The sequence below is a fragment of the Castor canadensis genome, chromosome 8 (genome assembly GCF_047511655.1).
Source record: "Castor canadensis chromosome 8, mCasCan1.hap1v2, whole genome shotgun sequence".
NCBI classification, from domain to species: Eukaryota; Metazoa; Chordata; class Mammalia; order Rodentia; family Castoridae; genus Castor; species Castor canadensis.
Genome location: NC_133393.1, coordinates 118,810,045 through 118,831,846, shown reverse-complemented (window position 1 = coordinate 118,831,846; position 21,802 = coordinate 118,810,045). Strand labels below are relative to the sequence as shown.

Below are 21,802 nucleotides of genomic sequence, written 5' to 3'. Positions count from 1 at the left end.
TTCCACTTTCTCCTCTTCTCCTTGTTTACTGTATGTAATAATGGGTATCTTCAAATTAATTTTAAGTGGTATAAACAATGGCTATTGTCAGCTGAGTGATCTATCTTTTCAGTGAAGTATAGCATAAATATACCATGCACCCTCAGTATCACTGCTTTGGGGACCCGTAATTTCTTTATTTGGGTAAAATGTGGTCATGATTCTTTACAGTCAGCATGTACTTCCAAAGTCAATTCTGCTATCATGCCTGCTTTAGAAAGCAAATTTGTCCCAGGAACAAATTGACCCTGACACAGATTTCACATTTTTTGTGCATAGTTTTGTTCACAAAGAACACTAGGAGATTACAGAAAACTGTAGCCAGCTATGTATGATCTTGAAAGGGAACAGACTTCTTTAAGAAGGGCTGCAGAGAGCCCACAAATGTCATCTCTCTTCAACTGCTGTGAGATGCAGTTTGGTCCTCCTCAGTCTGCTAGATGTCTTTCACCTTTAAAGAATTCGGCCGATTTTTCTGGTATGACCCTTGATCTATAAACCAAGTAGGTTTCTTGCCACTAGGTTGTTCTCAAAATACACCTGCAGTCAAACAAGACCTACTGGTTTTAAAACAGTGGTTATAGAAAGTTCCATTTAGAAGAAAATTAACATACTCGTGTTGCAACATCTTAAATCTGCCTTAAAAATTATGTTTCTAAATCAATTATTCACTTTTCAAAGTGAAATAGATCCTAGTTAGTTTCTTAGGAGAGACCTTAGAACGAAGTAAGAACTACAGTTCTAGAATGTCTCTGTATTACTTCCACAACAATAGAGTTGTAAGTTTTAAGTGAGCCACATAGTGGAATATTACTCAGCTATAAAAAGAGGAAAGTACTGCTACATGCTAAGCCAAAAAAAACAAGACAGAAAAGGCGGGCTATTATATAAGTCTATTTATATGAGCCAACTGGAATAATCACATCTATGGAGACAGAAAGCAGATTACTGTTGCCAGGAGCTGGGAAAGGGGGATAGGGAGTGACTACTTAAAAAGTACAGGTTTTCCAAAACAGTTCTGCACAATGTGAATGGTGCACAGTAAAAGTCAAAATAATGTTATTTTACTTTTTATTTATTTTTACAATACTGAGATTGAAGACAGGGCCTTGTACATACTAGGCAGGTGCTCTACCATTTGAGCTACATCCTGGCCCTATTGTTCTTACTTTGTTTTTGAGATTGTTCTTGCTAACTTTGCCCAGACTGGCCTCAAACTTGAAGACTCCTGCCTCTGCCTCCCAAGTAGTGGGGATTATAGGTGTGTACCACCACTCCCAGTTCACAATGGTTTCTTAAAGGTGATCTTCTCACTAGTCAGTTCTGCTTAATGGGAGCCCAAGTCAAGCTGACCATTGATTGCACTCTCCCTCAGCTTCCTGTTGTAAACCACAGCCCACTTAGTATTCTGACCTGTGTCATCCTTCTCCCAAAGCACTCACTACTTGTCCTCCTTTTAATTTTTCCAGTCAGTGCTGTCTCTGTTACACCTTTGCCTAGCTTTTCATGTCTACATGATGACAGTAACGAGATTGTTATCTGAGAATGTCATCAGGGTTAATTTATCCCAATCTCTTTTCTAAACCTTGAAATTTGTACATAAGGGTATTCAGAGTGTGTTAAGTTAGATGCATTTATGTCATGTAGAAGTCTTCCCATTTAAACAAAGACAAACGTTTGGTTTATTAAGCCACTAACCAGAGTTAAGTCTGCTGTAATGCAACATATGCTTATGACAATCAGTGCAGCATGCAAAATCATCAGGAAAAACAGGAATTGTGGGGGATAGGGCTAAGGGCACAGGGCCGTGAACCTTTATCAGTGACTCAGTAAATAAAAAGTAGGAGCCTAATGAAAATGGCCAGCACGGTTTTCTACATGTTATATGGTAAAGAAATACATAAATATGGCCTTTTATCTTGAAAATGAAGTGAAGTTTGCTTATGGAGGTTGACATCAAAAGGGTTTTAGCTGTGAAATGTGAAGACTAATCTGAAATCAGACTGGAAGTTGTGACACTCCATGTGAAGGCAGGCTTTGGTTCACAAACAGATAGTGGAGAGATTTTTGCGGAGAGAGAGAGAGAGAGACAGAGTGTGTGTGTGTGTGTGTGTGTGTGTGTGTGTGTGTGTGTGTGTGTGTGTGTGTGTGTGTGTGTGTGTGTGTTTGTGTGTGTGTGTGTGTGTGTATGTATACTTATACATCCATTTTGCTTATGTTATATATTTTGCCCAGTGTTTTCAGAGATAGAATAATTGTAGCTCTTCTGGTTAATAGATTACTGGCACAATTTTGTGCACTGAGTTCTTTTTTGGTAGATTTGTAAACTTTTTCTACATTGTAAATAGTGCTAGCTGAGATTTATGTAATACTTACTATGTACCAGAAACCAAAGTGTTTTCCATATATATTAATTCAGTTAATTCTCCTTCTAGTCCTATCAGAGAAGTGCTTATATTAGTCCTCCTTTGCAAATGAGGAAATAAGGCACAGTGAAACTTAATGACTTGCAATGACACAGATAGTTATGGCAGATTTCATCAGCACATACTGCTTTACCTCATGATAATATTAACTTATATGTTTGGGTAAGAATGGGGGCCAATGGAAGTTTGATTTAGGTTGTTTAGGCTCCAAGTAAATAGAATGCATAAATAACTAGATTTCTTCTCTTTAATATAGGCTTAAACTTTTTTTTCCTGAAACTTAACTTCTATCTATGGGCCTGGATTTCACAGTCTACTCACCTCCCTTTACTTTTTTCTCACTGTAGTACAATATAGAAAAATAACTTTTGAACATGCTTGGTGGTTCACACCTTGGGAAGTGGAGATCAAGAGGATCAGTGTTCAGGACCAGCCTGAACAAAAAGTAGTGAGGCCCAATCTCGATCAATAAGCCAGACATAGTGGTTCATGCCAGTGGTCCCAGCCATGTGGGAGGCTATAGGTAGGAGGGTCATAGTTGAGGCTGGTCCTGGACAAAAGCATGCTATCTAAAAGTAATTCAAGTGAAAAGGAGCTGGGAGTATGTTTCAAATGGCAGAGTGCTTGACTAGTAAGTGCAAGACCCTGAGTTCAAACCCTGGTACCACAAATTTGTTTTTACATGCATTTTACCTATTTCTTTGGAGAATGATCACTAAAACTGAATCTCTCTTTCTCTTCCTCCTCCTCCCTCCCTCTCTCCCTTCCTCTCTTTCTTCTTTCCTCTCTCTCTTTCTACCTATGTATTCGCATAGTTGGGATCTCAGGCACTAGCCACCATACTTGGCTTATTTGCTGAGATAGGGTCTTACTAATTTTTTTGTTTGAACTAGCCTCAAACCTCAATCTTTCTAATTAACACCTGCAGTCTCTGCCTCCTGAGTAGCTGGGAGAACAGATGTGAGCCACTGTGTATGGCCTTTTATTTTATTTTTAAAAAGAACTTTATTAGCTGGGCACAGATGGCTCACACCTGTAATCCTGGCTACTTGGGAGGCAGAGATCAGGATGATCATGGATAGAGGCCAGTCTGGGCAAATAGTTTGTGAGACCTTATCTTGAAAATATTCAACCCAAAAAAGGGCTGTTAGAGTGGCTTAAGTGGTAGAGCACTTGCCTAACAAGTATGAGGCCCTGAGTTCAAACTCCAGTACCACCAAGAAAAAAAAAAGAACTTTATTGAGATGTATTTCAAATACCATAAAGTCACCTTTTAAGGTATGTAGTCTAGCAGTCTTTAGTGTGCTCACAAGTTATAAACCATCGTCACGATGTATAAATAGTCATTAAAGGTATGACATAGAAAAATATTAATTATATAGGAAAATTATTACCTATTTATGTTGTGAGGAGTAAGGAAGATTCATTACAAAAATGTATCATACAAAACAAAGTTTGTCATAATATATCTAAGATTCTTTAAGATATAGCTGAGATACACTGGTGTCATATGCAGCCAAAATTCTGTGTAAAAGGATATAATGCTTATTTTTCTGGGAGAAGATCTTTATTTTTCATTAGATTTGTAAAGGTAAAAAGGCTAAAACTACTAATATGTTAGGAAGTGTTAGTAGTCATCTCTGCATTGATAAGATTACTCATAATCATTTCTGTTTTCTACAATAGTATTTATCATGGTTTTAATAGAATTTGAAAGTTGATTTTGATTTTTAGTTGTTAGTATATGAATTTATGTGTATTATAATAGAAGAAAGAAAAGAGAAACCTTCAAAAAGCAAGAGGCTGTTTTGAGGAGTAATGGGGTAGTGAAAGTTACTGAAGGCATGGAGCCCGGTTATGTACTTACTAGTTATATTTAGGAAATTGGTGATCCATCCAATGCTTCTGAATATTTCATATCCTTTCTTATAGTGGGGTTTTACCCATGAGTTTTGTATTTCTTCTAGTTGCTAAGCTTTAAGATGTCCATATTAGTGGAAAATTCTTCTAGCTATCATCTCATTGCTGCCAATCCCATTCTCCTGATAGTTTTAGAGTGACAGTGTTGTTCTCCCCAACACAGTGCTCATCTTTCCACAGTAGATGTGAAAATTCCCAGAAGTGGAAAAACTTCCAGGAAAGGGTGGTATTTATCTTTGATGAACTGTTTATTATGTTCACTTTTCTAAACAGTATAGTTAATATCTTTGTAGCTAAGAGCAGATGGAAGATTCTTTTTGAATCTTACAGATTTGTGTTAACATTCCTAAGTAGAACGTTACAAACTTTTGGAGTTAATGAAACAATTTTTTATTCTGAATATTTTCCATTGTGTATATCTTGCCTCTAAAATAGGTTAAAAATATTAGGTTAGAATAAATAGCTAATTTGAGCAATAAAATCAAGTAACACATTTCATAATTAGGACAGTATTCCCTTGAAGCCTAATATGTATTGGAGATAAAGCACTGCTTTTGGTTTTTTTAGTAATAGTCATTTCTTGCTTTTACACTTATACATGCTGCCATTTATGTATGTGGAGGAGTGTTTGGATTGTTAATATGTTAAATTTTTCAAAAATTCTTTATAAAATTTTTAATTGATATATTTATACATGTTTAGTGTACAATGCAATATTTGATAGATGTATATGTAACGATCAAACCAAAGTAATTAGTATTTCTGTCTCAAATATTTACCATTTCTATATTTTGGGAACCTTTGGATTCTTCTAGTTATTTTAAAATACATCAAGTTATTATAGACTGTAATTACCCTAGTATGGTAAAGAATACTATAACTAATTCCTCCTATCTAACTGTTTTTGGTACCTACTGTCTAACTTCTCTGTTCCTCTCCCCGCCAGTCTTTAGTCACCACTATTTAACTGTTGTCTTCCATGAAATCAATGTTTTCTTGAATTCTGCAAATAAGTGAGAGCTTGTGTTAATTATCTTTTTATGCCTGATTTATTCCATTTAATGTAGTATCTTCCAGCTCTATTTATATCCCCACAAATGGCAAGAGTTCATTTTTCTTTATGGTTGAATAATGTTCCATTGTGATTAAGTGCCTCATTTTCTTTATTGACCCATCACTCATAGATGGACACCTTAATTGATACCTTATCTTGGTTATGGTGTATAGTCCTGCAATAAACCTAGGAGTGCAGGTATCTTCCATATAATGATTCTGTTTCCTTTTAATACATACTCGGTAGTGGAATTGCTGGATTATATGATAGGTCTATTTTTAGGTTTACGAGGAGCCTCCATACTGTTCTCCATAATGACTGTACTAATTTACATTCTCACCAGCGGTGTGCAAAAGTTCCCCTTTCTCTGCCTCCTGAGCAGCATTTGTTATTTTTTGTCAGTTCATTAGTAGCATTTGAACTGGGGTACAGTGATATCTCATTGGTATTTTGATTTGCATTTCTCTGATGCTTAGTGATATTGAACACTTTTTCATATACTTTTTGGCCATTTGTATATGTTTCCTTGTCCTTAGAGCGTTTTGCAAGTTGCAAGGTTATTTGGAATCTTTCTTTCTTTCTCTCTTTTTTTTTTTGATACTGGGTTTTGAACTCAGGGGGCCTACATCTTGAGCTACTCCACCATCCCTTTTTTGTGATTTTTTTTTTTTTTTTTTTTTTTGAGATAGGGTCTTGTGAACTATTTTTCAGGCTGGCTTCAAACTGCAATCCTCCTGGTATCTGCCTCGTGAGTAGCTAGGATTATAGGTGCAAGCCACAGGCACACCGCTTCTTTGTCCTTTTTTGATGTAGGTATTTATTGCTATAAACTTCCCTATTTCTGTGAATTTGCAGGATTCCACAGGTTTTGAGATATTGTATTTTCATTTTGTTTCAAGAAATTTTTTTGAGTTCGCATTTAATTTCTTCAGGGAGTCATTGGTTATTCAAGAATATATTGTTCATTTTCCGTGTATGTGTACAGTTTCCATTGTTCTTACTGATTTTTAGTTTTATTCCATTGTAGTCAGAGATGATCTATGATATGATTTTAGTTATTTAGCATTTATTGAGAATTGTTTTGTGGCCTAAAAATATCCTTTCTGGATAATATTCCGTATGTTGATGAGAAGGATTCATGTTCTGCAGTATTTAGGCGAAATGTTTTATTAGATGTTTGTTAGGTTGTATAAACTAGATAACTCTGTTGCTTCTTTTTGATTTTTTGTCTGAATGATCTGTCCGTTGTTGAAAGTGGGATGGTAAAGTCCCTGGCATTTATTTCTACCTTTATATTGAATAATACTTCCATATATATTTGTGTGCTCTGGTATTGGGTATATTTGTATTTATAATTGCTGTATTTTCTTACTTATTGATTCCTTATCATTCTATAATGTCTTTGTTTCTTTTCACAGATTTTTGACTTACAGTCTGTTTAGTCATGTGTAACTATAGCTCTTCCTGCTTTTTTTGGTTTCCCTTGTGTGGAATATCTTTTCCATCCTCTCACTTTCAGTTTAAGTGTGTCTTTGCCTATAAAGTGAGTTTCTTTTGGAAAGCATAGAGGTGTTTGTTTGTTTTCCCCAATTTGGCCAGTCTATGTCTTTTGGTTGGAGAATTTTAATCTGTTTGCATTGATACTATTAATAGGTAAGAAACAATTCTTGCCATTTTTTTAAATTGTTTTCTGATTGTTTTGCATAATCTTTGTTCCTCCCTCTCATCGTTTATCTTTGTGGTTTGGTGGTCTTCTGTATTGGTAAAATTTTCATTTGTGTCTTTCACATATTTTTATGAAGGTAGTTATTTTCCTTTCACTTCCAGAGGTAGCACTCCCTTAAGCCTTTCTTCTAAGGCTGGCATAATGATGTTGAATTCTCTGTATTTTTTCATTTTCAGAACTTTGAATATGTCAGCCCATTCTCCTCTGGCCTGTGAGGTTTCAGCTGAGACATCTATTAGTCTAATGGAGATTCTTTTTTCTACTTGGTCTAGTCTCTCTCTAGGTGAAGTTGTCAAAATTGTATTTTTCATTGATTGAATTATTCTGCTCCAAGATGTCTGTTTGGTTCTTTTTTTTATGATTTTTCATCTCTTCGTTAAGTTCTCACTCAGACCAAGAGTGTTTTCTTCATTTTGTTGAATGCCTCCCTATTTTCTGTTGGACATCACCGTTTCCTTAGGATCATTATTTTGAATTTCTATTCAAGTTTAATAGACCTATTGCATGTTGGGAACTTTTTTCTAAAGAATTATTTTGTTCCTTTGGCGGTATCATGGTTCCTTGCTGTTGTTCCATTGTTGATGTTTGTACATCTGTTGTAACTGTCACTTCTTTGAATTTTATTTTATAGCTTTTGCAGGCAAAGACTTTTTCTTTTACATAGGGTATAGGGCCTCAGTTGGGTAGGAACTGTGACGTTAATTCTGAGTGTGAACTGTCGCCTCTGTGTGATTTCTTCAGCTATAGTCATCATCACTGGTGTCTGTGAATGCCTCAGTGGTCTACACTGCTGGTGTTTGTGGAGGCAGTAGTGCAACTTTGCCACAGACATGAGCTGCCAGGAGTATGTGACCACCAGTCCTGCTGAGGCTAGTGGCAGTGGTAGCACCAGATGCAGGCTGCAGAGGGGCACGGCCTTAGGCCTTCAGGAGATAAGTGTTGATAGTGTTGTTGAGGAGCTTGTTCTCAGGTCGGGGTGAGTGCCAAGCCCCATGAGGTGGGGCCTCTGGTGTGGTAGCCACTACTCTGGACTCACAAGCTGCTGAGAGGCCTGTCCTTAGGTCCTGCAGAGGAGTGCTTATGGCTGTGACTGCAGCTGAGGCACCAGGGACAAGGAGATGAAGTGGAGACAGATTCTCAGGTCCTAGAGTTTGAGCATGTAAGTGTCTCTGGTTTGGGCTGGGCCACCTGTATCCTGAAGTGCAGTGTGCTATTTAAGTTTGTGTTTGAGTTCATAGTTGTACAACTGAGTAGCTGAATTCATGAGGGTGCAGTCTTTTGGGCAAGTATGTGGGACATTTGTGGGATTCCAGGGATGACAAAGAAGCAGTGGCTACTGGTCCCTAGGTCAGAATGGACTCTGGCAGTGGCTCCATTCTCAAGAATGGTATAGAATGGATAGATGGAAGAGGGGCCCACAAGTGAGTTCCTTCTCTGGAGAAAAGCAGTCACAGATACCAGGTAGTTCTCCAAATTGGATTCAATGCCAGTGAGCATTACAGAACTCTATTGTTCTTAGAATTCCTAGCTCATGGCAGTGGTAGAGGCCTGTGGTGCTTTCTTGCTTATCTTTTTCCAAGCAATGTGGAGTTATCCTTGGCTAGGGGACAGGGGTCACGTTTGTAGTGTGCTTTGTTCCTCTCTCTATGCCAAGTCATTCCAAGTCTCCATGCCCCATATAGTTCTTATCAGTCCTATGCAGGTCTTGTCACTCTCTTGCTAAATTCCGGAGTCTTCCCTCCCTTATTCATTTGTTATCCTGGTTGTTCTTCTGTGGAGGAGGTGAATGCTGGCCACCTCTACTCAGCCATCCTGGACCCTCCTCCGGCCTCTTTCCAAAATACTGTTTTAAACTTGTTCATTAAGCAAATACAGAACTATTAGGAGACACCCATATTTCTGAGTGTTTTGTTTATTTTGGAGCAGTTGTCAGCATCAGATTTTCTACTTTAATACATTGTAGTTTATGAAGAAAATTGGACTTTCTTTAAAGTGAAAAAGATCCTTTAAAATGGTTCTAACATTGCTTTATAACATGTCATGACTTCATTGATACTTTACTCTTGATTTTCTACCTCATTTGCTGATATTTCTCAGTCTTCTCTGTAGTTCTTCCTTTCTGTCTGTTCTTTATGTATTGATATTATGTAATCATCTGTTTTAAACTATATTCTCTTTTTGTTCTATTTTTGCTAAAAATTTCGTTCATTCCAGTGACTTCAATTACTAACTGTACATATTCTGATGACTCCAGACCTTAGCTCCATACCTGTGTTACCAGGAACTATATGACAGCTATTTTCAGATATCTCAGAAGCATGCCAAAGTCAGCATGACTAAAAGTAAATTTGTGAAGCTTGATGGATTTCAGTAGTATATACACCAGAAACCCAGACATTGTTTATTCTTCTTTTTTTGTAATGCAGGTGTTGAACCCAGAGCTTCACCCATGCTAAACAAGTTCTGTACCACTGAGCTACATCCCTAACTCATGACAGTTTTTTAAAGCTTCAGTCATTCACCAAACCTTGTTGAATTAGTAGTAGTAAACTAATGGTCTCTGTAGGAGTTAACTTCAAAGTGGTACAGGCCACACAGTTTGTAGTCGTTGATTAAGAAGTATGTTCTTTCAGTATAATTGAGCTCAAATTGTAGCCATAATTGATAGAAATGCTAGAACCTTAGTGGATTATATATGATATAAATATGTTCAAAATAAAATTTACTACTTGAAAGAAAGAATATTACTTTAGCTGATAGAAACAGATGTTGCCAGCATTGAAAAAACAACATAAAAATGATGAGACAAAATATGTTTGCTTGGAAATGCTGGGTGAATCTGTAGCAAAGAGAAGGTAGTTTGGGCACACATTTCCAGCAGTGCCATTGGTTAATATATTAGGAACAGGATAGTGAGGAAGACCAGCTCTCACACAAATAAGGACTTTTGTTAGAGTTGATGAACATATTGATTTTGTTAACATGAAAATGATACAAAGTCACAAATTATTTTTCAGCTTCATTGCCAATAAACACAATTTGCTCTAAAATATACACAATTTTAAAGGGCTACAATAGTTACAAATATGGTTTAGAGTTTTGCATTTATAAGAATATATTTTTTGCCCAGTTACGTGGCTCATGCCTAACCATTTGGGAGGCTGAGATCAGGAGAATCATAGTTCTTGAGACCCCCATCTCCAAAATAACCAGAGCAAAATGGACTGGGGGTATGGCTCAAGAGGTAGGGCACCAGATTTGCAAGTGCAAAGCTCTGAGTTCGAGCCCCAGTTCCACCAAAAAAAATACCTGTATATATTCTGCTTAGATAGTGACAACAAAAATATGTTGGAACTTGCTCCAGAATATAATCAGTGTCCACTTTTTTCACTAAGAAAGTCTTTCAGTATCAGCTGAACTAAATAGTATTTGTACTCTTAGCAAGTGAATTAACAATAGTTCACTAAAATTGTGAATTATTTTAACACTAATGCATTAAATTTAAAATTTCTAACAGTTTAAGTGATAATTTGGGTGTTGATCTTATCAGCTGAGCTGATCAACTCTTGTGTACTGAGTTACACATTGGTTTTCAAAGGGAAATTTTCATTCAAGAATTTTGAAGTTCAAGATGAACTCAGTATTTTTGCGAGATAAGAAACTGCTTCCTTGGCTTTTTAAATATGCAATTTAGACTTCTTTGGTTGATAGCTTCATTTTTTTTTTTTAAGTGATCTTAGCTTAAAAAGCAAGGAAGGAATGTCAGATGTTTTTCAATGACAGATAAGATCTAAGATCAAAGGATCAAAACATGTTAGAAATTTGGGGGAAAAGTTTCCTATAGTGTTTTCTGTAATGTGGTAACAATAATCGGTGAAGTGGGTTAGTGATCTTGGTTTTGCACACTTGGAAAGGTTATAATCAGATACATAATGAATTTGTTCAGAAAAAGAAAATCTAGGATATTCATAAAACAAGAGTTTTGTTTTTTCTTCAAAAGCTATTTTAGATTTCACTATAATTTTGCTGGATAAAATATTGTAGCTGCCTACCAATGAATGATCGAAGACAGAATTTAAAAAGCATATTTTCTACGTTTTTGTATGATTTTTTAAAAACTAATATCCTGAGCTTTCTGAAATTGCTTTAAAATCTCTCCCGCTGTTTCTGTCAACATACTTCTGTGAGATTTGTTCCTGAGTGATTTTTAAACAAGACATAGTTTAAATATACATTTATCCCTTTTGAAGTGTAGTCATTAGTTAATACAACCCAGATTAAATAAATTAACAACTGCATTAGCCAGCTTCAAGACAGCTCCCAATGAGCCCTGGTATTTATGCCTTGGTAATCCCCTCTCTCATTCTAATATGTCCATCTATATGGCCAGTAAAACAAAACAGATGTGATAGTTTGTCACTTCTGAGATTGGGTTATAACAGACATTGCAGCTTCTGTCCTGTCGTGTTGTCACCTTCTCTCTGGAAGGCCGTTGCCATGTGGTGAATAGTTCAGTGGAAAAAACCACATAGGAAGTAGCTGAGTACTTTTGCCATCAGGCAGGTACATGAGCTTACAAGCAGATGTTCCACTCCGAAGGCACGTCTTCAGATGACTAGCACTGCCCAACACCTTGGCCAAACCTCATGAGAATCCTTGAGTCATAACCACCCAGCTAATGAGCTGCTTCTAAATTCCTGACAAACAGAAACTTGGAGATAATAAATGTATGTTTAAAGCCACACAATTTTGAGGATATTTTTATGTAGTAATAGATAATACAGCAAGCTTGTTCATTACATTAAAAACTTTATTCAGAGTGTATTTAACTTGAAAAATTGCTTCTAACTCATAACTTCTGGTTAAATTAGAAGTATGGAATGATAAAAGTTACTAGTGTGAATAATTTTTGTATTAAATTGCCTCTGCATACTTTTAGTGAAAAGTATGGATTTTATGTAATCCCTTTCTTTTTTCTATTCTAATTATATTTTTTATTTCATAGTTCTGAATCTGATGAAATATTTTGATTCAAATTTTATGTCACCTTTTATTTTACAAAAGTATTGGTGGTCCATGAGGGATTGGAATTTTTAGAAGGCAAATGGGAGATAAGTGGTCCTTCATCATAAATTGTGTAGGAGATCTACTCTATTGTAGTTCTTACAGTGCTCTGCCCTGAGCTTGCTGTGATGGTCATATTGCCGTGTTGTAATTGGTTGTATTCCCATGCTGTTAACATCTTCAGTACCTAGAGCAGTGCTGATGCTTATGTTGCTTAGTAGATCCTGATCGGAAGAGTTGTGTGACTTTTGCATTTGTTTCCTTGAATTCGAATGATGATAAATCTCTAGAGTTGTGAATAAGCTGTCTGCTATAACTGTATGTCCTTAGGGAGCACTAATTGTATAGGCTGAATAGAAAATATTTTTCTTGTAGTTTACTGAGGATTTTTATACGTTGTGTCTTTTTATTTCCATAGTACAACCACTGCCTCAGAAGATGATGTCTCAAGTAGATATCCCCGAACAGACAGAAGTGGGTTCAGTAGATACAGCAGAGAGGCAAATGTTGCAAGTACTTTGGCCTCAAGTAGCACGTTGGAAAAGAAAATCGAAGATCTTGAAAAGGTATGAATTATGTTATTCAAGATGAATAGGACCAATATATCATTAGGATTCTTTTCTAGTTTCATGGCAGCTGAGAGAGAAAATAAATTGAAATCTATGGGGGATCAATAATGCCAAAAACACGGAAAGAAGAGGGACACTGATGGGAGATATCAGTGGTATTACTTTCTAATAAATAGTAACTTTTAATCACTGTCTTATATATTTAGTTTCTAGATATATGGTATCTAGGTACTTTCTGATTTTAATACTTTTCTATTCTGTTCTGATGATGTTAAAACTTTAGGAACAGAATAAATTCTTGTACTCTTTAATATTTGATGATTATTCCTATTCTGCCATGTGTTTTATTTAATATGTTGAACAGTTGTTAAAATGGTTAGAAGTCTTGAGCTGGCAACGTATACTAATGTGTATTTGTTATATTATCCTAACAGATTATTTGTGAACTTGCCATTGATTCTGAATTAGGTCTATATTTGTGGTTTGAAACTGTTTTATTTAAGAATAAACTTGCATAGAATTATTCTTGAGAATAATTCAAATGAATATTGGCATAAATTTATTAACCATGGTCTCAGGTTTATGCCATAGACATACAGCTTCTGAAATTGCCAGTGGAGCTGAATTATTTGGTGAAAAACTTTTACTGAATTGAAATTATCTCCTGTGATGTACAGCTTGTTTCAAATAGAGATTTAATTCTAAAAGTTTATTTTTTCTGTTATTATTTTTAGGTTACATATATGCTTTAACATTTTATTTCTGTTTGGAACCATTATTTTGTGGGTTTACATTTAAAACTCCAGAGGATACACACTTTAATAGTTTTCTGGGGCATCTTCAGAAATTCTTGTGGAGTAAAAGAATTGGGATTGGATTGCTCACAGTTGGCTGATTGATATGGATAGGTGACTGCATTCTCTCAGGGCCAGTGGAAAAGAGGTGATATCCTGGCCAGCCAAGCTTTCTCAGCTTTGCTTCCCTCTTGCTTCCAGGGAACTACCCAGCTTAAGGCCCAGATACTGCTCTTTTTTTCTTTTTTATCCCTTGAAGTGATGAGGTTGAAACCCAGAGTCTCAAGTATACTAGGAAAGTGTTCCACCACTGACCTATATCCACTGACCTTTAAATTTCATACTTTTAATCAAATTTTTTAATTTCCCCAAAGAAGACATGATTCATTAGGAAAAAATAAGGCGATTTATAACTAATGGTGATAAACAAAGGAGGTAAGTCATATTTGCTAGACTTGTGAGCTCCCTTCTGTACTCTTTTCATCCCTACTCTTTACTGGTGTGGGTCTTTCTTCCCTTCCTAAGTATCTTAAGGAACTCAGTGGAAATTTTATTTTGGTACTGGACTTCTCATTATGTTGCAGAGGCTGGCCTTAAACTCCTGGGCTCAGGGATCCTTTTGCCTCAGCCTCTGAGTACATGGGAAAACAGCTTTGTTCCAGTGTGCCTAGTGCAGGACATCTTCTTAAAGAAGAGTGAAAAAAATTAAATTTACCTTTCCCTTTTTAATTCAAATTCTGTTATTTTAAAAATCATATCATTATTAATAGTCTGCTCTTTACTATTAAAAAAGGATATACTAACAATCATGCCTTCAGTTTCAAAATATGGTTAAAAGGACCTTTGCCAAATTGCTGTTTGGAATATGTCACTGTTACTTGTGGATGTATGCAATTTAAGATTATAACAACTAGTGACTTCCCTATTAATGCTTTGTAATTATATCCACCAGGAAGTAGTAAGAGAAAGGCAAGAAAACCTAAGACTTGTGAGACTGATGCAAGATAAAGAGGAAATGATTGGAAAACTTAAAGAAGAAATTGATTTGTTAAATAGAGTAAGTATTTTACATATTTTAATTCTAAAGATTCCCATTTTTTGGCAATTGTATGAGATACATAAGTATGGGAAAGTTGTTTAATTGCATTTTTCAGTGTGTTTTTTTGTTAATGAGATGGTAATTTCTGGCGAGAACTGTCATTTCATTCTATAACCTGATTTCCTCTCAGTAGTGATCAGTTTAACTCACTTAATCTTAACTGCTGCTGAAAGCAGTAGGCCATACTTACATACTGGGGATGAGAAAAGATGCCATAATTTTGCTTTAAAAAAAAATTCTTTAACAGCTTTACATAAGATAAAGGAGAAAAGGTTAAGTTTGCTTCAGGGAGAAAATGCACACACCCTCAAGCCAGTCTTTAACTATAAAAGAATTAAATGGTAAACTGCTGGCATCTGTGAGTCCTTGGGCTTGATTTCCAGTATTGCACAAAAATAAAACTCACTAAAAATGGGGGTTTTCCGTTATGTGCAAACCTGTTTTCTAGTAAAGCTTGAAGGAGGTAACTCAAGTTATAGAGGAAGACAGTGAAGCCCACAGTTTAACTTGCTCACAGCTGAGATAGTACTGACTTGCAGTATTATATGGTCTTTCCTCTTGGTTCCATTATAAGCATTTTTCTACTTGTTCTGAAATTTAATTAAAGAAGTTCTGCAAATATTTTTTGTGTCCATGATATGTTTGCAGTATGTGGGCATTGTGAGAATTAAAAAGTATAATAAAACCTTTTCCCATATGGAGTTTATGATCTAGTAATGATACATGGATGTATTTTATTATTTAATTCTAAATTTTAGGTAGATTTCAGTAGTAGTAATTTTAGGTATACCATATTTTTATCATTCAGATTGTGAATAGGTACAAATTCTGATTTTTAGAAATTTTTAAAACATTTGTCTGTTTTGTCCAAAGACAACAAAATTAATCAGAATGCTATTCAAATTCATTACGTCACGTTTTAGTATTGTAAACTGCAAGGATAAATCTATAAATGTCTACTTTTCTAACAGTAAATTATCTGTCTTGAAATAATGTTTTTTGTAGTAAAAACGTATAGCAGATTGTTTTATCCTTTAACTAAATGGTTGTATATTTGCACAAGGAATATAGAGCTGGATCTTGTGTTTAACATGTAGAGTAAATGGCTTTCCTTTTTTTTTTAGCCCTAAAATCTTTACCTCAAACAAAAGACCATGTAAGACCTTACTATATAAATTGAACCAAATGAACTGTAGGTCCCAGATACAAACTAAATCAGACAAATCCTACACTTCTCCCCTCCCCTTTTCTGTGTGTCTCAGTTATCTCCTCAGACTCTCATCCCCAGATGTTCTCCTTTCAAGGTCACATACAGTGGTAGGAGGATATCCAGAGTTTGTAACTGCCTTTCGATGCTCAATTTGACACAGCTTGTAATCTGGGTCCCTGTACACCACATTGGGCCTGCATATATGTTTTATTTAGTTCTCAGTTTGGGGAAGGGGGAGTGGAGTTTGTTTTTAACCAAAAAAATTTAGCTACTTAATGATGATTGAAAATGTAAAGATTCACAGTTGAAAAACTGAAAGATGTGACAAGAACTTATCCTCATTTCAATATTAATTGAGTAAATGAATTATTTTTGAATATGTGTTTTTAAAAAGTGTTTCTTAAGTATCCATTATAATTTTTTAAATACTGGTTTTTCTCCCTCCCTCCCAACCCTTAAGGACCTAGATGATATAGAAGATGAAAATGAACAACTAAAGCAAGAAAATAAAACTCTTTTGAAAGTTGTTGGGCAGCTGACAAGGTAGAAGATTCAAGGCTCAATGTGGAAAAAATATTTTAAAACTACTGATTGAATGTTATGGTTAAGGCTGGGGTGATACTCCTGTGCTGCAGTAATTAAAATAACTATGTATATTTATTCCTAGAAAAATGGATGGATGTTTATTTTCAGAATTTTTCTTCTTCATTATTAGTTTCAAAATACCAACCTTTTATTTCACGAATAAGTAACATCGTTTTCACTTATTAAAAATGATAGATAATGCCTCTTGGTTTTGTGTGATATTCAAGTAATATATGGTTTTAAAGTCACAGTTGTTAGAACATGCGTACATTTTCTCCCTAAAGGAATATACATAGTCTTTGTTTACATGAATTCAAATACTTTGGGGGGAATTACCTACCATTGCCTTATTACTGATATATACCATCTTTCACATGTTGAAGACTTAGAAAGTCTTTGTCTACTGTCATTTGTTCTTTCCACTTGTAAGTGATTTAGAGTAATAAGTAACAGACACACTATTTTGTGTAAAAGTAATCTTTTAAAAGCTATTTTTAAAAGCCACTTAATATGTTCTAGTTGGCTAAGTATAAACTTAAGAGAATACTTGAATTGTGCTATAATAAATGAGAATTTACTATTTTGTGTTTGAATATTGAAAAATTTAAAATTAATTTCTAAAAAACAATTGTAATTTTAATGTACAATTTCTTATGTAGGTACTATCTTTTTTTGTTGTTTATTCTTCAGTCCTCAAAATTTTGTATAATTTCCAGTGTTGAAGAGGAAAATCCATGTTTTTTTATTATCATATGCTTTTAAATCAGAACCAAAATATTTGTCCACACTTAAAACATTTACATTGTCCATACTAACAAAACAATATGTTAGTAGAAATAGTACCAAAATACTTTGCTTAATTTCTAAGTTGGACAAACCCTGTTGCACCATTTTTATCATAGGAATGAATACTTTCCCCTATCCCAGATTTAAGGGAGCTTGCTTCCTAACGATGAAAAAAACAGTCACTCATTTTTGATGAATTATAAAATAAAAAGTTGTCTCCCATGAAGTATTCTTAGTGCCTACAGTTGTTTTATATTACATTTTCATTTTGAGTAAGAACTCTTCCCCTTCCTTGATGTACCTTTAGACATGTCTGCCTCATAGCTGAAGCTCACTACTGATACCCTTTTATCTCATCAGTATATGCAAGTAGATTGACTGCAGTAATACCCATTTGGGGTATTTCCTTCACTTTGCCAAGCCTTGTCATTTATCACCATCAAAAAAAAGGCAGGGGAGGAAGGAAAGATAATTGAAGAAAATGTGGTATCGGATTTTTAATTGTAAAAGTCTTCATTCACCCAAGTTGGCATGCCCTGCTCCTCAGCTCAGAAGTTTCCAGAGTGACCGAGCATCACGGTCACTTGAGCGTGAAAAGAATCCCTGACTGTGGCTGTCATGGAGATTTAGGTTGAGGACCCACACTCCAGATAAGTTCATCATCTGATGATTCTGATTATAATTTAGTCTGGGAACTCTGGGAACTAGCTGCTATCTTGTATTTTCCATTGAAGATCCTACAATTGAAAATTCAGCTACCTGCATTGTTCACCTATAAGGACTTGGGGCAGTTTTTATGTATCCATATACATGTTTGCTGCTTACATGCAGTTCAGTGTCAGCTTATCAAATTTGAAGTAGCTACAAGAATGAGTGCAGAAAGGCTTCCTTTTTTGGAGACCTTTACCCAGTGTGGGAGCAGTGATCTGCTGCCTGCATGTTGAGGTAGTGTGCCAGGCTCAGGCACCACATTGGCTGTGAAGTGCTCATCTTTCTTTAGGCATCCTTAGGTACGTGCAGAAATGTCCCTATCGCCCAATTCCTTATTTACCCTTTAGATGTTACAAAAATGCTGTCAATATCCAATCTTAAAATATGTTAGTGTAGTGTGTTTTCAGTAACAGAATCACCTTGAATTTTTAATTTAGTTCATATGTAGATAAAAGCACATTTCATTTCACTTTTAAAAAGTATGTCACCTATGAACTTTTAAAGACTGAGCTGTTGTGAAGTTTTTCCCTTTCTTTCAATTTATTTGGAATATATTCAGCAGTGATTTTTTGCTTTTATAGTATAATGGCTGTAAATGCAAATTTACCAAAAGCATTTCACATGCAGTCCTCCCCCACCTCCTTAAAAAGTGTATTTACTTCATGTGCAGATTATTGCATTGACTGTTGAAAATGAAGTAGGACCTACAACTTCCCCTTTTAAATTTATTAATAATTACAGTATTACAAAAACATGAACCATAATACTAATAAACACCAAAGGTCGCTTTTCAGTAAATTAAAATTTGTTTTAAGGGAAAAATTTTAACAGAAACTTAAGTATGTGTGTTTTGCCCCAGGAAACTTGGCTATTGTCAATAACACAGTATTTGTGAAATCTAGTCCATTTAAAAATACTATCTCCCACCTGTGGCGTATGCCTATAATTCTAGCTGTGTGGGAGACTGAGATAGGGAGGATTTCACTTCAAACCCAGCCTGGGCAAATAGTTCATGAGATACCCTCCCTTCAAAATACCCAGAGCAAAATGGACTGGAGGTGTGGCTCAAGCAGAATAGGTGCTTACTTTACAAAAGCCCTGAATTCAAAGTCCAGTTTCAGCTCTGCCCCTCCAAAAAAAGACTTATTTCCCTATCTCCTGGTAATTTGTGTCATAATAAAGCACATCCAAATTTCTGATGTTTTTATAAAATTTTCAAAACAGTAAGTTTATTATCTTTAATGTGAACATGATTTGCATTCCCTGATGCTGACAGGGATTCACCCAAATTGTTGTAGTGATCATCATTGCATTTTCATAGAATTACTGGTAGTTTTATTGTAATACACTTACCATTAGGAAGGGAAAGGAGTTGGGGTGTTTATTTTATGTAATCTGAGAGGTTTACTAAGTAATAGTAGATTAGCATTGTCACTTGTTCAAGTAGTTTAAAATGTAGAAAATTAAGTATCAAGCAGGTACATGAAGCACTGTAGTCTTTTTTTTCCCATAATTTAAAAATTTTTAAATTGTGGTAGAAGCAATGTATTTTTAAGGTGAAAACCTACCTCAGTTATATGTGGTTTATGTTTTCTGGAGTAATCTGGATTTTTGTAATTAGAAATCACAATGTAAAATTTTGAGTTCACATATACTTTGTTGAAAACAATGCAAATCAGGGTGAAACAAGCATCATATTTTCAACACCATAAAGCAAGGCAGTAAAGATCCTGGACTGGATAAATGATGTGATATCCGAAAAACCTTCTCGTGTACAATGAGAGTCCTTTTTTCTTTTTAGTTTTTTCATAGTTTTATGATTTTGAATCAGTGACTAGTAAGTAAGTACCATGCAGTGCTGACACTTATTTAATAATTATTCATGGTTTTGTTCATTTGTTCCAAAACTTTGGCATATATTTTATTCTTGGGATATGTGAACCAAAACATAGCAACATTTCATTAGAGGAATGTGTTAAATGAGAAAGAGCCAGCATTCAAGAATCAGAACTTTAAATAAGTTAAAGTTAGTGTCAGGCATTCTCACGTTTTATATGAACCAGTCCTAATAGGTAACAGCAGATTGACTTCTTTTGCATTGAAAATATGCTCTAATAAATAAGGGAAACCCCATTGATGAGAATCTTAACCTAAATGACTTATCTGAGAGCTAGTGTGGCACTTTGGTTGTTCCATTAAACTAAAAGTATAATACCATAGACAATGGAGTTTGCTCATGAAGGACACTGACACAGGCGCCTCCCCCCCATGCTGTTCAGTTTCTTTTTGATGTACAGAAGTTGGTTATTTCATTCTTGGCTTAAAGACTTGAAACATTATGCAAGAAGACCTGTACTGATTTTGTTTAGCTGAGTTTCAGAGCATGTGGAAGTCATATCCTCATCCCCACCCACCCCTCAAAGTTATGTGAGAACATACATGTGAGAGTCACATGAAATTTTTATACCTACTTCAGCAAGTATTTATTAGTCACTTGGGTGTAGTGTTACATGTATAACAGAAGTTTTAAATAAATGGACATCAACCAACTCTCCATTTAGCAGAGTACAATCTGTATACCATATATCAGTAGCATAAAGAGCAGTCTTACCTAGGATTAGCCTGTCTATCTGAATAGCTCACTCAAAAGTACTTTTTGTATTAATTATCCAGCAATTGTCTTTTATATCACGTTAATAGGTACTGTTTAATTTGTTGCAACATTTACTGAACAGTAGAAAGAAAGAACTGATGCATGTTGGAAAGTATTTGTAACAGTAGCAAAATAAAAAGAATTCAGTGTATGTCAGGTACACCAAACTATTGATGATATGCAAATGTGATTCAAGTTAGTATTTCTGTATACATGATTGATTGATTACTGGTTTGTTTTTATGTATTTAAGCCTCCTCTAATCTACAGGTCGCATACTGGCAGTCACTCTGGTAATACTACAATGTTAGTGATGCTTGCTTGATTGATACAAGTGCTTGTGTCTTGGTTTTGTTTTGTTTTCCTTTCTGGATACCTAATTGGGTATATATTAGTTTTGGTCAATTTGTTTCTTAAAAGATTTGGCTATGCTGTGTAGTTTTTATTCTCATGTTATTTTTTTCTAAAGTTAAGAAGCAGGTAGCTATTGCTACCAGCAAATATTGTATGAAAGCTGAAACTTTCTGTTTTATTAAAAAATCAGTTAATTCGGGTAATCCAAATATTTGTGGAAAAACAATCTGGATAATTAATTGAACATGGTATTGTGTAGACAGCTTTCATCATTCCCACTGCATAGGTTTTCACTGTGGAATAGTCAGTTTATTATAGATTTACTTTTAATATGCTTTATGTGTAAAAAAATAATAAATACTCAATAAAAAAGTTTTCATTTACTTTTCAACACTGGTTAATTGTTTTTTTCCTTCCTGTACTTTTAGTGAAATCTCTTGTGAGTTTTCTTTTGAAGTTAAACAATATATAGTACATGAAAAAAATCCTTGGTGTATTATTTTAGAAAGAATAATATTTTAAGAAACAAAAATACAGTATTAGGATCTGAACATATTAATGGTGGGGCTTCTTGATAAGTGAAAAAGTATACATATGTTCAACTTAATTGAAGATTTTGATTATCATTGTGATTTAAAACTACATAAATAATTAAAGATTGGAGCTATTACAAACAAAACCTGATGGTGTCCAAAGAATTTCAGATCCTTCATAGTTTGAAAGAGATAAATAGAGGTTTGGGGAAATAAAAATCTAGTCTTTGTTTTTTTTAGCAAATGGTTTATGTAACCTTTTATCTAATGTGTCATTCTT

General features: G+C 34.9%; 1 protein-coding gene across 4 annotated transcripts in view; it reads left to right on the top strand.

Annotated features, from left to right (window-relative positions):
- The window catches only part of Pawr (pro-apoptotic WT1 regulator), a 104,306-nt gene extending 82,926 nt beyond the window's left edge, over positions 1-21,380 (top strand). For 3 of the 4 annotated variants that reach the window (XM_020151416.2, XM_074084000.1, XM_074084001.1), the window contains exons 5-7: positions 12,648-12,795; positions 14,545-14,649; positions 16,362-21,380. In XM_020151416.2, the coding sequence (XP_020007005.1) occupies positions 12,648-12,795; positions 14,545-14,649; positions 16,362-16,448 (340 nt within the window). In that variant the 3' untranslated portion in view covers positions 16,449-21,380. The other variant, XM_074084002.1, reaches the window with a different exon arrangement.
- The last annotated feature ends 422 nt before the right edge of the window (positions 21,381-21,802 follow it).